The sequence below is a fragment of the Chroicocephalus ridibundus genome, chromosome 9 (assembly GCF_963924245.1).
Source record: "Chroicocephalus ridibundus chromosome 9, bChrRid1.1, whole genome shotgun sequence".
NCBI classification, from domain to species: Eukaryota; Metazoa; Chordata; class Aves; order Charadriiformes; family Laridae; genus Chroicocephalus; species Chroicocephalus ridibundus.
Genome location: NC_086292.1, coordinates 9,868,679 through 9,888,308, shown reverse-complemented (window position 1 = coordinate 9,888,308; position 19,630 = coordinate 9,868,679). Strand labels below are relative to the sequence as shown.

The 19,630-nt window shown below is 40.3% G+C and overlaps 1 protein-coding gene across 3 annotated transcripts in view; it reads left to right on the top strand.

The window, feature by feature from the left end:
• The first annotated feature begins 225 nt into the window (after window positions 1–225).
• TBC1D8B (TBC1 domain family member 8B) overlaps window positions 226–19,630 on the top strand; it is a 39,093-nt gene continuing 19,688 nt past the window's right edge. For all 3 annotated transcript variants that reach the window (XM_063347493.1, XM_063347492.1, XM_063347494.1), the window contains exons 1-8: window positions 226–407; window positions 8,536–8,646; window positions 12,360–12,478; window positions 13,109–13,334; window positions 14,265–14,505; window positions 15,939–16,146; window positions 17,741–17,908; window positions 18,826–18,975. In XM_063347493.1, the coding sequence (XP_063203563.1) occupies window positions 278–407; window positions 8,536–8,646; window positions 12,360–12,478; window positions 13,109–13,334; window positions 14,265–14,505; window positions 15,939–16,146; window positions 17,741–17,908; window positions 18,826–18,975 (1,353 nt within the window). In that variant the 5' untranslated portion in view covers window positions 226–277. The remainder of the gene's footprint in view (window positions 408–8,535; window positions 8,647–12,359; window positions 12,479–13,108; window positions 13,335–14,264; window positions 14,506–15,938; window positions 16,147–17,740; window positions 17,909–18,825; window positions 18,976–19,630) is intronic.

Below are 19,630 nucleotides of genomic sequence, written 5' to 3'. Positions count from 1 at the left end.
GCGAGCGGCCTCTCCCCGTCCCCGCCCGTGACGGGCGGGCAGGCTGCCGCCACACGGCGCGGGAGGCGGGCGGCCGCGCGGCGCCCGACGGGAGCTGTAGTCCTGAGGCAGCGGCGCGGCGCTGCCAGCCGCCCGCGGGGACTACATCTCCCAGCATGCCTCGGGGCAGCGCCGCTCCCCCCGCTCGCCTGGCTCGGCTGGCAGCCGGGCTGTGTACGTGGGAGGGGGAGGCCGGGCGGAATGGGCGGCGGCGGCGGGGAGTGAGGCGGCCGCCGCGATGTGGCTGAAGCCCGAGGAGGTGCTGCTGAAAAATGCCCTCAAGCTGTGGGTGCAGGAGCGCTGCAACCAGTACTTCGTGCTGCAGAGGCGGCGGGGCTACGGCGAGGAGGGAGGAGGCGGGCTGGCAGGTACGGCCACCCCCCACCCCCCCCTCAAGCCCCGGTGGCCGGGGCAGGGTCTCGCCGCGGCTCGGCGGCGGGGCCGCCTCAGGCCCGGTCTCTCGGGGCTGGCGGGTGAAGGGGCCGAAGGAAGGGCTGGAGGGGGAGGATGGCCGTTTGCCGGTCCTGGGACCCCCCCCGGCTCCAGAGGGGCAGGGAGGGGGGGAGGCCTGGCCGATTTTTGGAGCCGTTGACCTTCATGGAGCGTCTCATGTGGTTCTTTTTTTCCTCCTTCCCCCCTTTTTCCTGGCATGAGAGAGGCAAGTCAACAGAAATCCCACTGGGAAAAGGAATCATAGAATGGTTTGGGTTGGAAGGGACCTTAAAGATCATCTAGTTCTATCCCCCTGCCCTGGGCAGGGACACCTCCCACCAGACCAGGCTGCTCAAAGCCCCATCCAGCCTGGCCTTGAACACTTCCAGGGACGGATAAAGTTTCTGGCGCACTCCGTGGGATGGGGCCTGCAGTGCCCATGGTAGCGGAGGAGATCAGTGGGGATGTGCTGAGGGCATTGGGCTGCCCAGGGCCAGCAGCCGCCCCGGCAGTGGTATGTCAAGCTGAGGTCAGTACCAAGCCCAACACTCGGTACTAGTGTAACGGCCCTTTGCTCCAACGGACACCCTGGCAGAGTTAGATTTGCAGCTTTTTGGAAGGAGGCATCAGAAGAAATGACAGATCTGTCTTGCTTTAGCAAGATGCTCATTTCCAAATCCTTTTTCCTGTGTGCATCTGAATCTGCTTGAAGTGAGCTCCTGCTGAGGCATTTCTGATCACTTACTTAAAAAACAAGCATGTGATTTGATGGAGCTTGTCAGGAGGGGTGTGCCAGGAAAGTGACAGGGCATTGACAGCTATATAATAAACTTTATTTCATGCAAACTTCAAGGTATGGAGCTGAGTTTCTATTTTTAATTCTTGTCTGTTTGTATCGTTGTGCACTGCAGGGACCCCAGCTGCCACTGTTGTGGTAGCTGTTCAGACTAGAACTGCGTCCTTTGTAGTTTGATGGCATCTGTCATTGACCCTGTCAAAGAGAAATGCTACAGCGAAGCAGAGTAAAGTTGTTCCTGGATGGGCTATGGTTCTTGGGTGTTTTGCATGAGTTGCATCCCGCTGGGTCTTTCTAGGCTCTCTCTAATTGTGTCATCATAAAGCAAGCTATATTAAACACGAGGTGTAATTGTCTTGTTGAAACATTTACTCATTCTACAAGACAAAAACACAAAGTCCAAATTTTTGGCTTGTGAATTTCAGATGTATATATAGCCCTCCCAGCTGGAGATGGGGCATTCTTCATTGGCATCTGTACCACTTGGAGGGCACAAAGAAAGTGTGAAAAGAAAGCATCACAAAATCCCAGATTCTCTTCTAGGCATATCATAATAGTACCGATAGATAATGTTAGGCTTTGGCTTAGAACCAAGGGTGATATTTTTGCAACCTTGGAAGTCTTGTGGGCATCAGGCTAGATCGGCCATTCTCTGTCCTTGTATCTTTGGAAGCCAAGGAAGCTGAGTTGGTATGAGGGTTGTCTTTCTGTGTGATAAGAACTGTGACTAAAGGGAAATCATAAGAACTAGAATTAGGTGTTCATTTTAAAACATCCTTGTATGCTTACAGTTGGACAGAGGGCTGGGGCCTCCTAGTGCCCTTCGGATTTTGTTGAAGGTGAGGCTTCTATCACTAGTCGTCTGTCCTTGATGGCATTTGACAGTGTGGAAAAGACTTGAATGGGATAGTTCCTGTCGTATGCTTTTTTTAATGTGGCATTGCACATTTTATTTCTGTAGTTTTTCTCATAATGTTAGATTCATACAGATTTTGGCTGTACAAGTTATGTTTCTCACTGGACAGAAACAAAAAGAGTGAGATGTTATTGAATTAAAATTGTGATTAAGAAAGATTAACAAGAAAATTGGAAAAAATGCAGTTATATTTGGGTTTGCAGGTTCGAAAATATTCAAACCTCCTAGGTATAAGCTAGTATAATTTGCTGTGCCTGATTTTAATTTTATATTGCTATGTGTCACTCAAGAAAATTAGCGTTTACTTTAGAAAAAAACAATGCACAGCTATTATCTTCTGAAGTCATCACAAACATGCCAAGTATAATTTTGTTCTGAACAGCATTTTTCAGCTGGCGAGACAAGGCTAGAGGTGACTGGCAGCATTGGGGGACTGGGGAGTTATGAGTGAAAGAGGGAGGCAGCAGTGGAAGACTAAGTGTTGAGGGAAGAGAGGGGCAATGCATCAAGGCAGGAATGGGAATAAAGCTGAACAGTGCTGCAGGGTTTGAATAGCAGTAACGAGGACTAGCTGAGGAGGCAGTAGCAAAGGATTCCCAAGAATACAGGAGTACACTTGGTAAGACAGACTTTAAGGAGGGGAGATGTGAGTTTTGAGGAAGCAGCTGATAGCTGCAGAAGGTACATAGCAAGGAGAAAAAGATAGATGAGAGCAAAGACACTTACCTGAAGGAAGGCTGGGAATTCTGGTGCTGTCCTAGGTTTAGAAAGAAGGCTGCAGTTGGATGTGTTTGTGTGACCCTTCTGGACTGACTGTTACAGCAGGGCCAGTTTGTCATCTGTAGATGACACAGCTCTTATGTAGCTCTTATGGCTTGTGTTCCTCACACAGCGTAGTTCTGAGTTGGCTAGTGTGGGTAAAAATGGACAGAAGTATCTTGTGCTGGTTTTGCTCAGTCTTGGCTCTCTTCCTGCAGGTGTGCACCTGCTTAGCTTTACATTTCATTTTGCTTTCCCTTCTTAGACCTCACCTAAGGATACAGGTACTGTAACCTGTTTGCCTGGTTCTACTTCCTGATAATTCAGAACACAATAGATTGTCCCAAAGTACGTTGCTGTATGTCCGGCAGTGCAACCGTGTGACCATGTCCTCTGGTTGTTCTGTCTTCTGCAGAGCCGCTGTGGGAGAGCTACTCAGGTTTTCTAGAGTGTATTGATAAGAATGTAGTTAGGCAAAACGGCCCATCTGCGGAAGCACAGTTATGATGACACAAAACCTGTATTGTGAACGCACATGCTGTAACCAAGGTCTAGTGAGATTAAGCGTATTGGTCACAAAGATGTTGCTTTGGTTATAGTTTAGACAGGACCTTAATTAGGAGGTGGGTATTCCTTGAGTAGTTATACAAATGAGTATCTGGTGTCATAAAATACCAATCTTTCACTCAAATGTCAGAAAACAAATTACTTGTTTTCTGCTTCCATTGTTTCAATTAATCTCTTTCTGCTTGAGAAATTAAAGTAAAATGCAATTGTCAGAGGAGACAAACTTGTCAGTGAAATACATGGCTGGAACTAGTCTTCCCTGCTTGTTTTATGTGCCGTGCTTGGAAGGGTAGGGGAAAACTTTGACTCTTCAAGTCCTGGATTTCCTGCAGCAGTTACTGCTATTCTGAATCTGTAGAAGGCTCCTGCTGGTATTCCTATTCCGGCTTTTTAAAAGATGTAGCTTGTTGTCTGCATCATTGCTAGCTAGCTCGCAGCATAGGAGTTTGGAGGGAGTGGCCCCGTGGCCCCATGGAGAGAAGAGCCCACACTGGAGCAGGTTTGCTGGCAGGACTTGTGACCCCATGGGGGACCCACGCTGGAGCAGTCAGTGAAGAACTGCAGCCCATGGGAAGGACTCACGTTGAAGTTTGTGGAGAACTGTCTCCCGTGGGAGGGACCCCACGCTGGAGCAGGGGCAGAGTGTGAGGAGTCCTCCCCAAGAGGAGGAAGGAGTGGCAGAGACAACGTGTGATGAACTGACCGTGACCACTATTCCCCGTCCCCTGCGCCGAAATGGGGAGGAGGGAGAGAACTGGGAGTGAAGTTGAGCCTGGGAAGAAGAGGGTGGGGAAGGTATTTTAGTGGGGAAGGTGTTTTAAGATTTAGTTTGTATTTCTCATTACCCTACTCTGATTTGATTGGCAACAAATTAAATTAATTTCCCCAAGTCGAGTCTGTTTTGTCCATGATGGTAATTGGTGGGTAATCTCTCCCTGTCCTGATCTCCACCCACGAGCCTTCCATCATGCTTTTTTTCCCCCCGTCCAGCTGACGAGGGGAGTGATAGAGCGGCTTTGGTGGGCACCTGTCATCCAGCCAAGATCAAACTACCACAGCTATCTGTCACAAACTTACTTGTTTTACAGTATTTTTTCCACTTTGGTTCTGCTCTGATTAGCCTTTGAACTCTTCAGTTTCTAGAAGTGAGCAGTTACTGCCGAAATGAAGCTGACTGTAGCTGCAGAATATCACTTTCTGCCACTCAGGGAAAAGCTTTTACAGTGTTTTCAAACAGCTCCTTTTTATGATGATGTAAATAAACTAAGAGTGAGAACTCAGTTGTACATCAAAGTGTCTCGTTTTCAAAATCCTTAGTGTAATGGGCCCGACCAGTGTTGCGCTAATAGAACATTTCTGTTTGTAAGGAACTCTTACAGTCTTATAAATATTTTACGTCCCTTAACACTCCTAATGTAGCAAATCAGGAGGCTGTCTGATCCAGTTTTAATATAATTAATTATTGACCTCAAAGGTACTGTTATGCATTAGAGAAGAGAACAGGCTTGTGCTAACTTTGCTTCCAAACTATAGTGCCTTTTTAAAAAAAGACAGCAGCATATTTTCTTTGATTCCAGTTCTTCATTGGTAAAATGGAACTTGTATTATTCTGTTTGCATTACACTAGTCCCACAAAGGATAGTAAGTAGTCAGATTGCTGGGTATGATATACATATTTAAAATAAAGAAGATTGTCAGCAGTAAAAAAGATGTAACTGACAGCTATTCCAGGAAAAAAAAATCTTTGAGATTGTGGGTTGAAAAGGACAAAACAAAAAGTGAGTATTAGGAGACTCTTGATGTACTTGGTGAAATAATTATAGAAGAACAAACTGGTGTTGCCCCCAGATGGCAAAATGCTGGGCAGTTATTTTCATGTAACATATTGGCTTTATGGCCTAAATTAGTACAAATGAGAGCATAATTCATTGCAGATGTGTTTTGGTGCATGTCTCTGCAGCTAATGTTGATCTCTTGTTAAGCAAGTGTTTTAGGAGACTTTTAGGAAGAACACATCCTTATTTCAAAGCTATTCTTTGTTTTAATTTTAGGGTATTTAACTCTATTTATTTAAGTATCTAATGTATTTCCCACTACTTTTACTCCAGTAGCTGTGAAACTGAAAATCTCTTCTAAAAGCAGAGCCCCTTCTCTGTGTAAATGTGCATCCCGTTCTGTATCTACAGCTGAAGTCATTCCCCGAGCGCAGCAAGAGGACGATTTAGGTGGAATGCACAGTAGAAACTGTGGGGTCTAGCTTTGAGCAGAGATGAGAGTAGATGACCTTCTGTAGGTTGTTCCTAAAATTGGTTGATTGAGAGCAACATGTACTACATTTCGTTAGCGAGGGATTGGCAAGTATGGCCTGAGCTGCTTTTTCCCCTTGCCTCCCTTACGGAGATAGTGTTAGTGCCTGGGCTGAGCAGTTACTGATTTTTTTGTTACCTACTCCCTGATTTTGCGGTTAATATCCTTGTCATTATACAGGTGAATTTTAAATCTCTGCAGCCCTGGAAGTGAATCATTCATTGTCAGTCTTGTGCGAATGGAGTTAGCAGAGTGCCAGCAAACCGCTCAGCAGTGGCCTCACTTGCCTGGGTGAACCTGGTTCTTCATTTTCCATTGGGAAATAGCAATAAAAGGGAATGCTTGCTGAGAAGCACCCAACAACTGGTAGTTATGGAAACCCTGACTGATAATACAGTATTCAAAAATTACGCAGCTCTTAGGGCACTTTCAGAACTAGGGTAAGAAGGTGAGACCATGCTGATTCCTCGCAATTATGCCAGTGGCCATAGCCACTGGAATTAGTTCATCATGTACTGAGTATTTATTAGCTTAAGTGCAAACCTGTTGTGTATATCACATTTGTGGACAAAGCAGTATTGACCAGTACGACTGTTGAAGTGCCTGATGCTAACCCCATACAGTTTATTGTGTCTAAAATCTAATGACCTTCCAAGTAGACGGAAACTGTTAGGGCATTTTGAGGAGTGCTGCTTTGTCATGCACTGTTGTAATCATTCTCTCAAGCTGAGCAGTTGCATTAACCTTATAAACGGTGACTAATGTCCTTGTATTGTATATCATAACAGAAAACGATATTAGGAGAATTGTGAATGAAATAATAAAACATTCGCTGAAGCAAAGCCAACCTTGAGATCAGCTCACTGTTATGACTCATTCAGTATGCCAGAGCTCTTTAAACAGACATAAATGTTGTTATCTATTCAATGGCTGACTTCAGTTGGAAACTACAAAAAAATTCTTCTTTCCAACAGTAACATACAATCTATGAATTGCAGAAAAGACAAGATAGTATTTTTGATTGATGTAATGTACTGGTCTTTGGGGTTATTTTGTGTTTTTCATTATTCACGTCCATTTTTTTTAAGAGAAGCAAAAGCATTATGAAACTTGAATAGCCACCGTAAGGCAGTCACACAAGCTCTATGCTGAAAGTGTACCCTTAGGAAAACCATGTTCTGAAGATGATTGTGTAGACTTACACGATTTTGTCTTACTTCACTTTCTTATATTCTCTCACAATTGATATTGTTCAGAATTTGAGAGGGGGTTAATGGAAAGAAAGTGGAACAAAAAGCATCAGAAACCAACCTAAAAATTCTGAAATAACTTTTGAGGGATGCATTTGAAATGATCTAAATCTAATGCTGCTATGGAATATTAAAAACCTGAATCAAAAGATTATTTTCCATTAAACAAGGAAGGGTATTTAGAGGTGCTATGAGGGATATGTTAACTTTGCATACGAGCTCTCTACACTAATAGCATTTTTTTGGGAATGCCCTGCATCCGTGATCTCAGCGGGGTGGCAGAACAGACTTTACAGCATCACTTTGGGTAATTGCATCTCATATTTTTCTAGGTAATCTCGTCTCTTATTTTGCAGTTCTTCTGTAGGAGCATACAAGCTGTGTGTGATTGCTTTGGTAGCTTTAGTTAACTTTCCATTTATGTGGCCATGCTAGAAGGATGGCAAGCATAGGAGATACAGGAAGGAAGCATAAGGTATTGTTGCTTGTATTTTTGTTTATGTTGTAACAAGAAGAAAAAGTTTTACTTCTGCATCAGGATCCAAAAGCCTATTTTTTTTTTTATTTACGGAATTTTCTTCCTCTTTTAGAATTCCCCGATTATTAGATTTGAAAGTAACTTTTAAAATATCTGGGCTAATATTTTTATTACTGTGCAGCAAGAATGATTTTGGCAGCCAAGATAAAATGCATACTCATTTTCTCAGGAAACTTTTTGCTCCTGGTTGTGGCGAGATTAAGTATGTCTCCTTATTGAAATTAATATATTTTAATCTGAACTCTGTTTAATAGGAGCTAATTCAATATTTATGGGCAGGGAGGTGATGTGGCCATCGTATCTTGGGTGTATAATCTATGTTGGAATAATGCATTTTATGTAATAGGATGAAATATTAGTGTTCCATACTTTATGTAGGAGTCATCTGACAGACTGTTTATAAAGAATGGCAGGTATTTTCTAGCTATGAGCAGCAAAACTTTTGTATGCACAGAAAGTATGATATGGTGTTCTCATGTGAAAATGGTGTGATTTTCATAAAAATCAGACATAATGGAATTGCATTTTCCTGTTTCCTGTGACTGGAAAACAGAACAGTAAATGACTAATTAAGAGGTAGTTCAATTACTGCTTATGCTCACTGAAGGCTGTGAACTACCGTGTTACTTTTCAGGTTGTCCTCTAGTTTGGCATACTATGTGGCTATCTCTTCCAAGGGGGTCATCTCAAAAAACTTCTTCACCCTCATTTTGTGTTTATAATGGCTTTTACTAGATCAAAATATCATCACCTCCCAAAGAGGTTCCTCTGGGAGCACTTTTTGCTTTATTTATTTGTGCTTTTGTTTCCTCTGAGTTCATCAGTCCATATTGGGTAGCATTCCTATTGACTAAGAAAGGAAAGAGAAGCGAGTGTACATTTGAAAAACCTTAGTTTCACTATGCTGTATACATTTTCTTGAACACAACAGGTCTTCTCGTGGGAACATTAGATGCGGTGTTGGATTCTACATCGAAAGTCGCCCCATTTCGCATCCTGCATCAGACACCAGACTCTCAAGTCTACTGGTCCATTGCATGTGGTATGTACTATGATTTAGAAGCGAACTGAGATTATAAAGTGAAAAATGAAGCTACAAAGTATGCGGTCCATTTTTGGGCTAATCCTCTCACATCATTACTCATTCCTGTGACCTCTAAATGGTTTAGAGTTATTTGAAAACCTGTGATTGACAGTAGCATGTCGTTCCAGTTTTTCTGAGTATATCCATGGACTCTTCCTGTTACAACTTGCGATTGCCTGCTTTCTGCAGCAGTCTGTGAAGTACTGAAAAGCTGCCTTGGTGCTCCAATAGACGCACCATCTTTTCTTCTGAAAGGTGCAAGTGTATCTTGGCACAGTTCAGGATGATACGGAGAAGTTGACCCTTGAGAGTATTAAGTGTGCTGTAGGTAGGAATAGCAGGAGCTGCTTATCCTAATGTCTTTTTCTACTTTCTCTTTGCTTGTTAAAATGAGCCGGGTTCCCAGTCATGGTCAGAGCTGTTGCTCTTGTAGTTTTAGAAGTTCTTTCTCTTTCTCATGTTGTGTTATTAATCAGTAGAAAATAGAAATGAAAATTAACCTTGCGAGTAGAGTATATGCTTTTTCCTAGAGCATGCTTTCTGATAGCGTGCATGCATTTATTTTGTTGTGGATTTTTTAAATTTATTTTAAGTTTTGCAGCTTCTCCTGAAAAAACTCTTAATTCCTTTATACAGGCTGCTTAACTTCTGGGTGTCCAAAGAGACCTGCATTCCAAAAGTGGACTCTTTTATTCTTTACAAGCATCATTGGTTTTTCTTCTGAGGCATGGTCTTGTCTTTATATTGAAGTAAATTAATATTGTCATGTGATCTAATGCTAAAAAGTCACTGTTGTGGAATTAATCTATTTCTTAGGCTTATTGAAAACTCTGAAAACATCTATAATTACAGTAAAAAAGAACCATGTATTTTAGTTCATTTTTCCATGCTTTTATTTTTTTCATTAGCAGTGTTCTTTAAAGAAACAAGACTCCATCTAGACTTCTCTGGGCTCTGGGCCTTCCTTTTAGTTGCTTGTGGCAAAAGATGAGCTTTGCAGGAAATTCACCATTCTGAAAACACTTACATGTATGAGTAATTCCACTAGTAAGTGCTGTGTTGTTGTTACATTGGACTTTGCTTCATTGCTTCACCTTAAATGAAAAATTGGGCCTCTTGCTGTATTCTCTATACAGTTAGCTACTTTCAAAATACAGATTTGTTCTTTTAGATGTTCAGTTAATCGTTTACACATTTCTCACTGTAATCCTAATCTGCTCCCGTTCACATTCTGCAAGGACTTCTCTGAAGGGCAGTAGTCAGTGAGAAAACTGTTTAATAATGATGTAATGTAATCCATTACATGTCACTTTAAAAGGACAGCCTTATAAAGTTGATAGAATTTGAACACTTTGTGAATTGGCAGTGAATAAAATTTTAAGACTACTACTGAAGAACTCAGAACTGATGGTGACAGGCTATCAAAAAGGTACTTTGATAAGTGTGTTGGAAATATACTCTGGGGAATTCTCACGCCATCAGGTCAGCCCTTGGGAAAATACAAAAGGTAATCTTCACCTTAGGATCCAATTTATATCAATTCTGTGCTGCACAAGTATACTTTACAACAAAAGGCTATATAATGTAGTTGTACTTTGTGTTAGAAAACAGATTGTTCCTTCTGTGAAGTGAAGAAATTGAAGAGACTACATTTTGTTCCTGCTGTTACATATTAAGGATCTGAAACGGTGCTCCTAAATCATTTAAATATTTATTTTAAAGTTTCATCTTTATTGTGTCACATCTGTGCCTCTGATTCACACTGTGACTCAAGTAATTGGTCTACATGTGTAGTCTGAGAAAAATAATTAGTTTGCAATTTAATTGCTATGTTAATTACTCTTCATATAATTTTTTAAAGTGTTGTTGCAAATCCACCCATATTTAGAACAATTTCTATTCATTCCCAAGGCAACTTTAACTAATTCTGTGGAGTCCGTTGAAAGTTGTTTAATTAGTCTTTACAAGGTAAATTGAGAAAAAAGACATTGTTAAAGGTGTGTTCTGGCTTGGGGGTATTGATAGTGTGTGATTACACTGGCTGATTTTAGTTGTGAGCATTCCTGTGGAAGATGAAACTGCCAATTAATTTATATTCTAGAATCCTTTTATTCAAACCTATGTAAATTCTTTCCCTCTCTTTCGCTCTCCCTGCCTCCCACCATCTAATGGGGACTCACCTGTCTTTAAAGAACTGATTCAGTATTGAATTTGCTGGAACCTCTACTGTTGTTTCACTAGTGTCATCTCTGCTTATTACCTGTTACCACTTGCATAATTTGTAATTGAGTATGTGGAAAGAATAAGATGCATTATCATAAGCATTTTGAAGTTGGCCTGCCACATTTCTGTAATTATTAAAGTAGCTGGTGGGTAGGAGTATTCCTTTGTATTTAAAGTAAACCAGTAATCTAAATGTATTTCTGGAAAGTTCAGGTGCGAGAGGTTTTTCTTTACTGTAAAGTTGCAGTGTCATCATTCATCCTATAGTAGGGGGTAGCTGTCTGAAACCTAGATTAAAAAGCAGTGTCAAGTAAATAAATAACAAGGTTGGCTTCTCTCTAAGGTGTTTGAAAAAGCAGTATTTATATTCTTGGAGCATTTAATTTTATCTTGGCTCTATGGTCTACATTCCTTATGGTTATTGATAACAGGTTTTTTAAGTTATTCCTCCTCTCGCACGCGTGTAATGAAAGGAAAGAAAACAGTCCTTATTCCCGTGTGTTTGAGTCCCAGAGGGTCCAGAAGGAAAAAATACTAATTCTGGTGCCGCCAAACATTGTTTCAAGGATTGTTCACCTTGTATAAATGAGACTTTTTTCCTGCATCAGGAGTTAGTTCTGGTGTATGTTTTCCATATGGGGTGCAGCTGTGCTTCTCACCTCTTGTAGAAGCCTGCAACTGCATGAAAATATGCGTTGTTTGGAATTACAGCATAAGCAGAACTTTATTGTAGGTAGGATGGGGTATTGTTTCCTGAAGGGCAGTTGCCTGAGCTTTACTGTGGTTAGAAATACAGTTGATAGTTAGAATGAGATAAAACCATGACCTGTAATGAGCACGAGTAAATAGCAATTGTTTGTTGTCAGTAACATAAATAGTTGTTTCATGTATCCAAAGATAAGTCTTTGCTACCTTCCTGGTTACGGTGATGTATGCTTTACATCCTTACATTTGTTAGACGGGATTTTGCACAGCAGGTCTAAGTCTCGGAGTTCTACTCTGGAAAATGGTGTGACCCAGTGATCACAGCTGAGGGTATCAAAGGATCAGATTTCATTTTCTTAGTATGATGAATTTGACCTCACATTTCCCACCTTCTAGACTTAGACTGGGAGCATTCTAACGATGTTGGGACGGTACAGGCTTCATCACTGAGCCACACAATGTTGGCAAAGCTGAGATGTTTCTGGGTGTAAAGGGTAGAAATATAGCTGCATAAAGGGCTTGAAAGATAAAAACACAGCAGTGCGCATTTTTAATGTACACCAAATACATTTTTAGTGTATGCAAGAGTTGGACAATCAATTTGAGACTTGTCATTTGGACTTGTGTTTCTAAATTACTCTGTGAATCAGGAATTTGCTAAGTATTCTCTTGATTAATATTTTTAGAGAAATGATTAAAGCCTGTTCTAATTTTAAGTAACACTAACTTTCTCTTTCAATCAGGATCCAGCAGGGAAGAAATAACAGAACACTGGGACTGGTTAGAACACAATGTTATGAAGACTTTATCAGTATTTGATTCAAATGAAGATATTACGAGCTTTGTCCAGGGAAAGATAAGAGTAAGTAATGGGCACATGACATGATTGGGGAATGCTAAGTATTTTTTTCCTCTAAACGTATGCAAATAATGTGTCCTCTTTAGAATATCAAAGGACAGCATCATAATGGTACGTACTTCTTATTGAGTAGTATGTGCCTGTTAACTTCAACACATGCCGTTGTTCCTGTTTATCTGCCTCACAGTTCAGTAAGGTTGGTTGACATATGCTCTTCTTGGTAAATGATACACCAGATGCCTTTAGAGAGTGGTCTGAAACTGTTGATAAATTATGTCAGAATAATTTTAGTAATGCCTGGGAAGCATATGGCATATTTTTGTGAAGGTGCACTTTATGTATGCTAAATATTTAGCCAGGAATTCTTGTGATTAAGTGAGGAAAATGTATCTATTTCAGAAGAGGAAACCTGGGAATGTGTGTCCTGCCTAAGTTGTGTGGGAAACTTGGTGGATGAGTCTGAAATAGCACATTTGGTTTGTGACCTGGGTTTTGATCAGATCCTCAGACTATTCTTCCTGTTCTAAAATTTACTGTCCTGTTAGGAGAATGCTACGCTGTATGTATGCAGGTGCATATATGACACCCACCCACATGGATGCGTATGTAAGGTAACTGGTTCTTTTGTTTTAGGGTTTGATTGCTGAAGAGGGAAAAGGTTCTTTTGTAAAAGAAGAAGATCCTGAGAAGTTTCGTGAAGGTCTTATGAAGTTTGAAAAGTGCTTTGGATTACCGGAGCAGGAGAAGTTGGTTACCTATTACTCATGCAGTTACTGGAAGGGCAGAGTGCCCTGTCAAGGATGGCTTTATCTTAGTACCAACTTCCTTAGTTTTTACTCATTTTTGCTGGGAGCAGAAGGTAAGCAAGCCTCGATACTAAGCCTAATCCCTTCACATTTTACTGTTTATCTTTCAGATTTGGAAGAATTCCTGCTATGTCCTAAGGCAGCTATTTTGCCATGTGAGCAGATGTCAACACAGAATAGAAAAAAACTGCAAACATAAAATACTTTATGGAAATGAATACATTCGTGTAACTTAATGGACAATGTCCATTAGTTTTCTTCCTCTGTATAAGAGAGAAGGCAGACCTGTTGCAGTTGGCTGTAATGAAAAGATGTTGTAATCTTTGTTCATGCTGCATATTAATTTGGTCTGTGAGGGTTACAGTTATTTCTTCACACACAGACTTGGTGTTTCACATGGTTGCACTGTGCACTGGTGATAATTGCACATACCTTCTTTGTCCTGTGTAACATTAGTTTGAAATGCCCAAACAAATGCCTCTAATGATGTGAGCTATAACTGTATTTATGTGAAAACTAGAAAGCATAAAGAAAGTAGGATCCTTTCTAAGATACTTCTCATTTGTAGTAGGAAATATCATAGCTATTGGGCACGGTTCCTTTTGCCAATACATGATGGATTTACTTTAAGAAGCCCTATTGGTAAACTGTTGAAGTGAGGTAGCTTATATGATGATGTTTGTTTGCAATTTGCAGTTTCACGAGTGCAAAAAAAAGGTGATGTAAGCTTGTATTTTCATACATGGTGTGTCTTCAATGTTTTTCTTCCTGTAAAATTCTTTCTAATGGAATTATCTTACAGGAATTGTGAAGAGAGTGTTTTTTGTGCTTGTGAATTTGTAGCCCTTTCCAAGTGGGTTATCATTTAACTGTATTGGTTAATTATATTTTATTAGTGCTGCTGACTACTACTTTTCTTTTTTTAATATGAGGGTAGCAGCTAACAAGAAGTTACTCACATCTGCCTGTATTCGTATTTTCAGTAAAACTTATTATCTCCTGGGATGAAATATCAAAGCTTGAGAAGACTTCCAATGTGATTCTGACAGAGAGCATTCATGTGTGCTCCCGTGGGGAAGATCACTATTTTTCCATGTTTTTGCACATTAGTGAAACATTCCTTCTCATGGAGCAGCTGGCAAACTATGCTGTTAGGAGACTTTTTGACAAGGAGACATTTGAAAATGACCCAGTCCTTCATGATCCTCTGCAGATCACCAAGAGGTAATATGTTACGTAGAGTCTGTCTGCTCGAGGACCAGGACTTTATTAGGCAAAGGGGAAGAGAATGCATGTCTCAAGGAGATCTGTAAATGTCAGCAAAGCTGATGTTCTCTTAAACAAGCGTCTCATTAAAATTTGGGATCAAAGTAACGTGGGGCATTGTAATTTCTTGTTACTTTGCAGTATCAAAAGTCTATACGAAAGCAGGATGTGATCAGACCTTCAGAGGTGGTCTTCAACTATAGGGTTTATAGTAGTTTGAATTTTTAAAAGGTGTTCTAGCAGCATTTAGGATTAGAAAATTAAGAATGAAGCTGCAGTGTCGACAAAGAGATCTGGTGAAGAAGGAGAAAGTGGAGAATAAATCATTTGATAAACATGTGTAAATAATAACTGCATGGCTTTGCTGCCACTGGAGATGGGTGATAAAATCAATGAGTTGCAGATGGGTGCGGTGGGAAAGATGTGTATGTTAGTAACCCGATGGTTAGCATCCCTCATTCTCAAGGAAGGTGTGTGATTATTCCTTGTAGTAATTTTATGGTTTCTCTTCAGTTCTGGTTTCTGTTGAAGCGAATATTGCCTTTTCCTCAGAGAGCTGTCCATATTCGCACTCAAACATTCAGGTTTTGATCCGTGGAGCACAGCTATTTACTGTGAAAAGTAACCAGGAAAAGCACATCTGTTGTTGGGTAATTTAAATTCACATAAAGGGACTAAAGCTTTGTTGGGAAATGTTACCTGTTTGCAAATCAGAAATTACAATAAAGCATTTTTCTAATAACTCTTCCTACTTAGAGCTCCATGCACCTATGATTTAAGGAAAAAAAAAAAGCTATGTAGTTTTATAGTACACTAGTAATAAAAGCTGTTTTAGGTTGTATTTCCTGGGTAATTGATACCTCAGTTTTGTAGCAGTGCTGGAGAGGGATGTTGCTCTACAACCAAAACATTGCTTCTGGCTGCAGTTACCTGTGAAGAATTAGCCCATGGCAGATGTTTACAACATGTGCTACATTTCTAGCTAATTATTCCTCTGTCAAGCCAGAACTTGTTTTAGGTGTAAGTGCGTGTTCTGATGGGTTGGGAAACAGAGCAGATTAGGCTATTAGTATGTTTTCCCGCACTATCTGTAGGCCCTGATCCAGCAAAGTGCTTTACTGTGTAAGAACATGCTTGAATCTATCGCTGTTTAGTGAAGTATTTAAGTATTTTTTTAGATGGGTGTATATAGATAGCTGTGCTCCTGCCCCTTGTTGCCTCTTCAAGCAAAACATTGAACGCTCCAGATCAATCCACGGACTGTGGGAGAGCATGATGTTTTACTCTTTTCCCAAGGACTTTTTACCTTTTGTATTTGTAAAGACATTTTAAACTTACATAATTTTTCTTTTCTCTCACCTCCCCTGTTTTTTGTTTTGTTTTTAATCCAGAGGCCTAGAGAGCCGTGCCCACAGTGAGCAGTTTAGTGCATTCTTCAGGCTACCCAAAGAAGAGACCTTGAAAGAAGTTCATGAGTGCTTCTTATGGGTTCCTTTCAGTCATTACAACACCCATGGGAAAATGTGCATTTCAGAAAACTACATCTGCTTTGCTAGCCAGGATGGCAGCCTGTGCAGTGTAATCATTCCATTAAGAGAGGTAATGCAAACTTCGAGTCAGAGCCAGTTATACCAGAAATTTTGCACATGTGTAGTTTAATGCCAGTTTAGCAGATTTTCATTAGGATCTGCTTACTTTACATGATGTCATATGTTTCCCCCTACCTTGGATACTGCATGTAGGAATTCTGTTTGTAGATTTATAGAACTACTTTCATGTTTCATCTTTGTTCCCTATATCCTTTTTCCCTTTTCTATTTACCCTGATTTCTGTAGCTGGATCCAGAATCCAAATTTTGAAATACTTTTTTTTTTTAATTAAAAAGCTTTTGCTTAATTCTTGAAGTTGGGTTACTGAGAGATTCTTAACACATAAAGAATTGTAGAGGGTCTTGAAGACTAGTAATCACTCTTCTGTGTTTCTTTCTTAGCTCAGTAGTGCTAAAAAAATTCTTTTTGCAGCAATTGAGCAGCGCTGTCTGTTCAAAAGTCTATGGGAAAAATCCATTGACAGTCGTCAGTGAACAAGTATCAATGCCATTACAGCTGATAGTCTCTACAGACTGAATAAGGACCATCTTGTAAAGGACACAGCATTCATGTTTCTATAGAGTACTACAGCTATACCGTGGAGTAACTTCTGGGGAAAAAAGCCCTTCCATCCCTCTCTTGACTTCATGTGATCTGGGACATTGCCACATTTCAGTTTCCCAATGTTAAAAGCTTTTCATCAGCACCCAGACATAATTTACAGTAGCCTGAAAATTAACCAGGTTCTATAATTGCTCTAGATGCTCTGTGTACATATTGCCTGACATAAGACACCTGACATAGGGGCGCGAGCTGAGCTAAGTTCAGCAATACCCTTGATGTTCCCCGCCCAGATAAAGCAATTTATTTGATCACCTATAAATAGTCCTGCAAACAATAGAGACTTCCATAACATGTGAAAAACAAGAAGAGGCTGTGTTCAAGGAGCTGACTCTAATTTTATTCTTATGGATCGTCAGGCCCTCGCTATTTTTTCTACAGTACTGCAGAGTTACTTTATTTCAGTGGTCTTTGATCTTTTACCTAGAACATTGTAAAAGCATCAGCAATGGCAGTCAGTCTAGCTATTCATGACTGTCTCACTTGTACTTGCATTATTAAAGTGTGTTAACTGCTCTAATCTGTAACTGTTCTGTCATGGCAATTAAAATCAGCTCCAGCTGTCATGTATTATGACAGCTATCTTTGAAAGGGTATTCTCAGTGGAAATTCATTCTTGTGAAACTTGTTTCATTTGATTACTTGCAAAAGCCATGTTTGGTCTGCTTTTGGATGGTAAGAAAAAAAGTAACAGCTTCGGCAGGTAGAAGGAGGCAAGGTTTTCAAATAAGTTCAGCACTCACAGCTGGGAAAATGTTTTCAAAGATTTTTGGTACTCTTGTCAAAAATCTATCACATAATACTTATTACCTTGTGCCAAAATAGTTGCAGACCACTGAGCTTTAAAGTAGTGAGTTTTTTACTTGTGTTACTGATTCTGCTTGTGTGGGGCTTAATACTACATTTTCATGTATGCAGATTTTCTCTTTTAGAAGTAAGCTGGTAAAATTTCTTGCCTAATTTATGTATCCTTGCTTCCATAGGTCACAGGGGTGGATAAGCCAGATCCAGCCAACAGAGGAGTCAGCATTAGTACCAAAGGAAAAACAGCTTTTCGTTTCACGGAGGTTAGAGATTTCGAACAGCTTGTGGCAAAGCTCAGAATGAAATGCAATGCAACTTCAAGTCCACAACACATCATAAATACAGAGGTAACTGCTCCGTTAATTCTAATTTCTTAGTACCTAGGAATAATGTTGTGTAGTCTTACTCAGAGTTTATGTATCGTTGTCATTGTTTTGCTCTGTAATGCTATACATTCATATTTAAGGATGAATCTTGACATAAGATGGGGAACAACGTCTGCTGAACCTCTAGATTTCAAGTTGGCTAAATTTCTTTTTCTTAAGGGTTAGAAGGCAAAAATGAGTAATAAAAGCAAGATAGTTTGATATCAGCAGAAATCCTCAGCTGACAAGGGTACAGCACAGCCCTGGGAGACCTGAGTGGTAGGGTCTGCTGGTCAGGGGTGTTCCCTTTTAGATTACTTTATTTCAGGTTGTATCTGGATTGTTTTGACATACCATGCTAAGTCATGTACCTCTGGTTTTAAGGTGTGGAAAAATAAATAACTCTGAGCCCGTATGAAAAAGAATGTGTTAAACAATGGTGCTACTGTGAATATATTCGGTTCTGGGTTCTTTTAGTTTGTTTTCCATCAGGATTTGAAAAACAGTCCAGGTTCTAATGCTGGATTTTAAATGCTCTCAGCATTTCTGTATAGTTCAGTGTATGGCTCCATTTAAATTAATGTCTTTCTGCTGACTTCAGTGGTGATGGGTGGTCAGGCCTCCCTAACTGTTACAGTTCTCATTGTTTATATTTCTCCTTTCATAATTAAGTTTTTGGCTGTAGAGATGAATTTTTTTTTCCAGTGCAGCCTCCTGAAAGCCCACCTGTGCAGAGCAGGGATTGCTGGTTTTCATTTATTTTGGAAGTTTGTATCTGGTACCTGTAACTTAATATAACGAACAATGATGGTCCAGAAGCAAAATGGTTTCTGGCGTCAGCGCCGCTTCTTGAAGGATTGTTTGGCATTTGTAAACACCACTGTTAAATTTTTTTCAAGGTTGCAGCTAGTTCTGCCTCTGACATTCCGAAGGATTTTGATGCGGGACCGTCAAAGATGGGTCAGAGAGATAACAGCAAAACTGTCAGTACAGAAGCCCTAATGACTGTCTACCATCCTCAGGATGCTGAGAATCTAGACTCTAAAATGGTAAGGGATAAAATGACCAACAGTTTTTGGACTCTAATTGGAAAGGACTGAAGTATTTTCAAAATGTATTCCAGCAAGGCTGCTTATTTCCTCTGGGGCTTTGCCAGTCCTCTTTCATCTGCATTTTATGTGTTTGGAGTCCACAGGGTGCTTCTTCATGGCTCCATTCAATTTTCTGCTCATCTTGTTTGATAATGATATGCCTTATCTTCATGGAGCTAATTCCTCCTGCTCTTCCACCCCTCAGGGAAGAGTTGGCTGTTTGTTTTGTGATAGTGAACATGTTTCATATCTATCTGAATTGTCAAGATACAAAGTCGCTACAAACTCTTTGGGGGCAAGGAGAATGTTATCAAGAAATTGACTTAATTTCTTCGTTGTTTCATTCTTTTGCGCTTCTGTCTAACAAAGTCATCCTCTGGAGAATGTTTTTTTTCTTTGTTTTTTTTTCCCAATTGTTTTTTCAGTAGGACATCCTATTTTTGTTTCTTCATAGTGTGTGCAAGAAGATAGAAAGGTTTTATTTTAAAAGGAAGTCTTTCAGCAGTACTGGGTAAATTAAGATATGGAATTTTTGATATTAGAAATGTCAAAAAATAAACACCCTTTAGGCAGGAGAAAAGGCAATCCAGGTTTTTAAGTTCTGCTTTTTTAT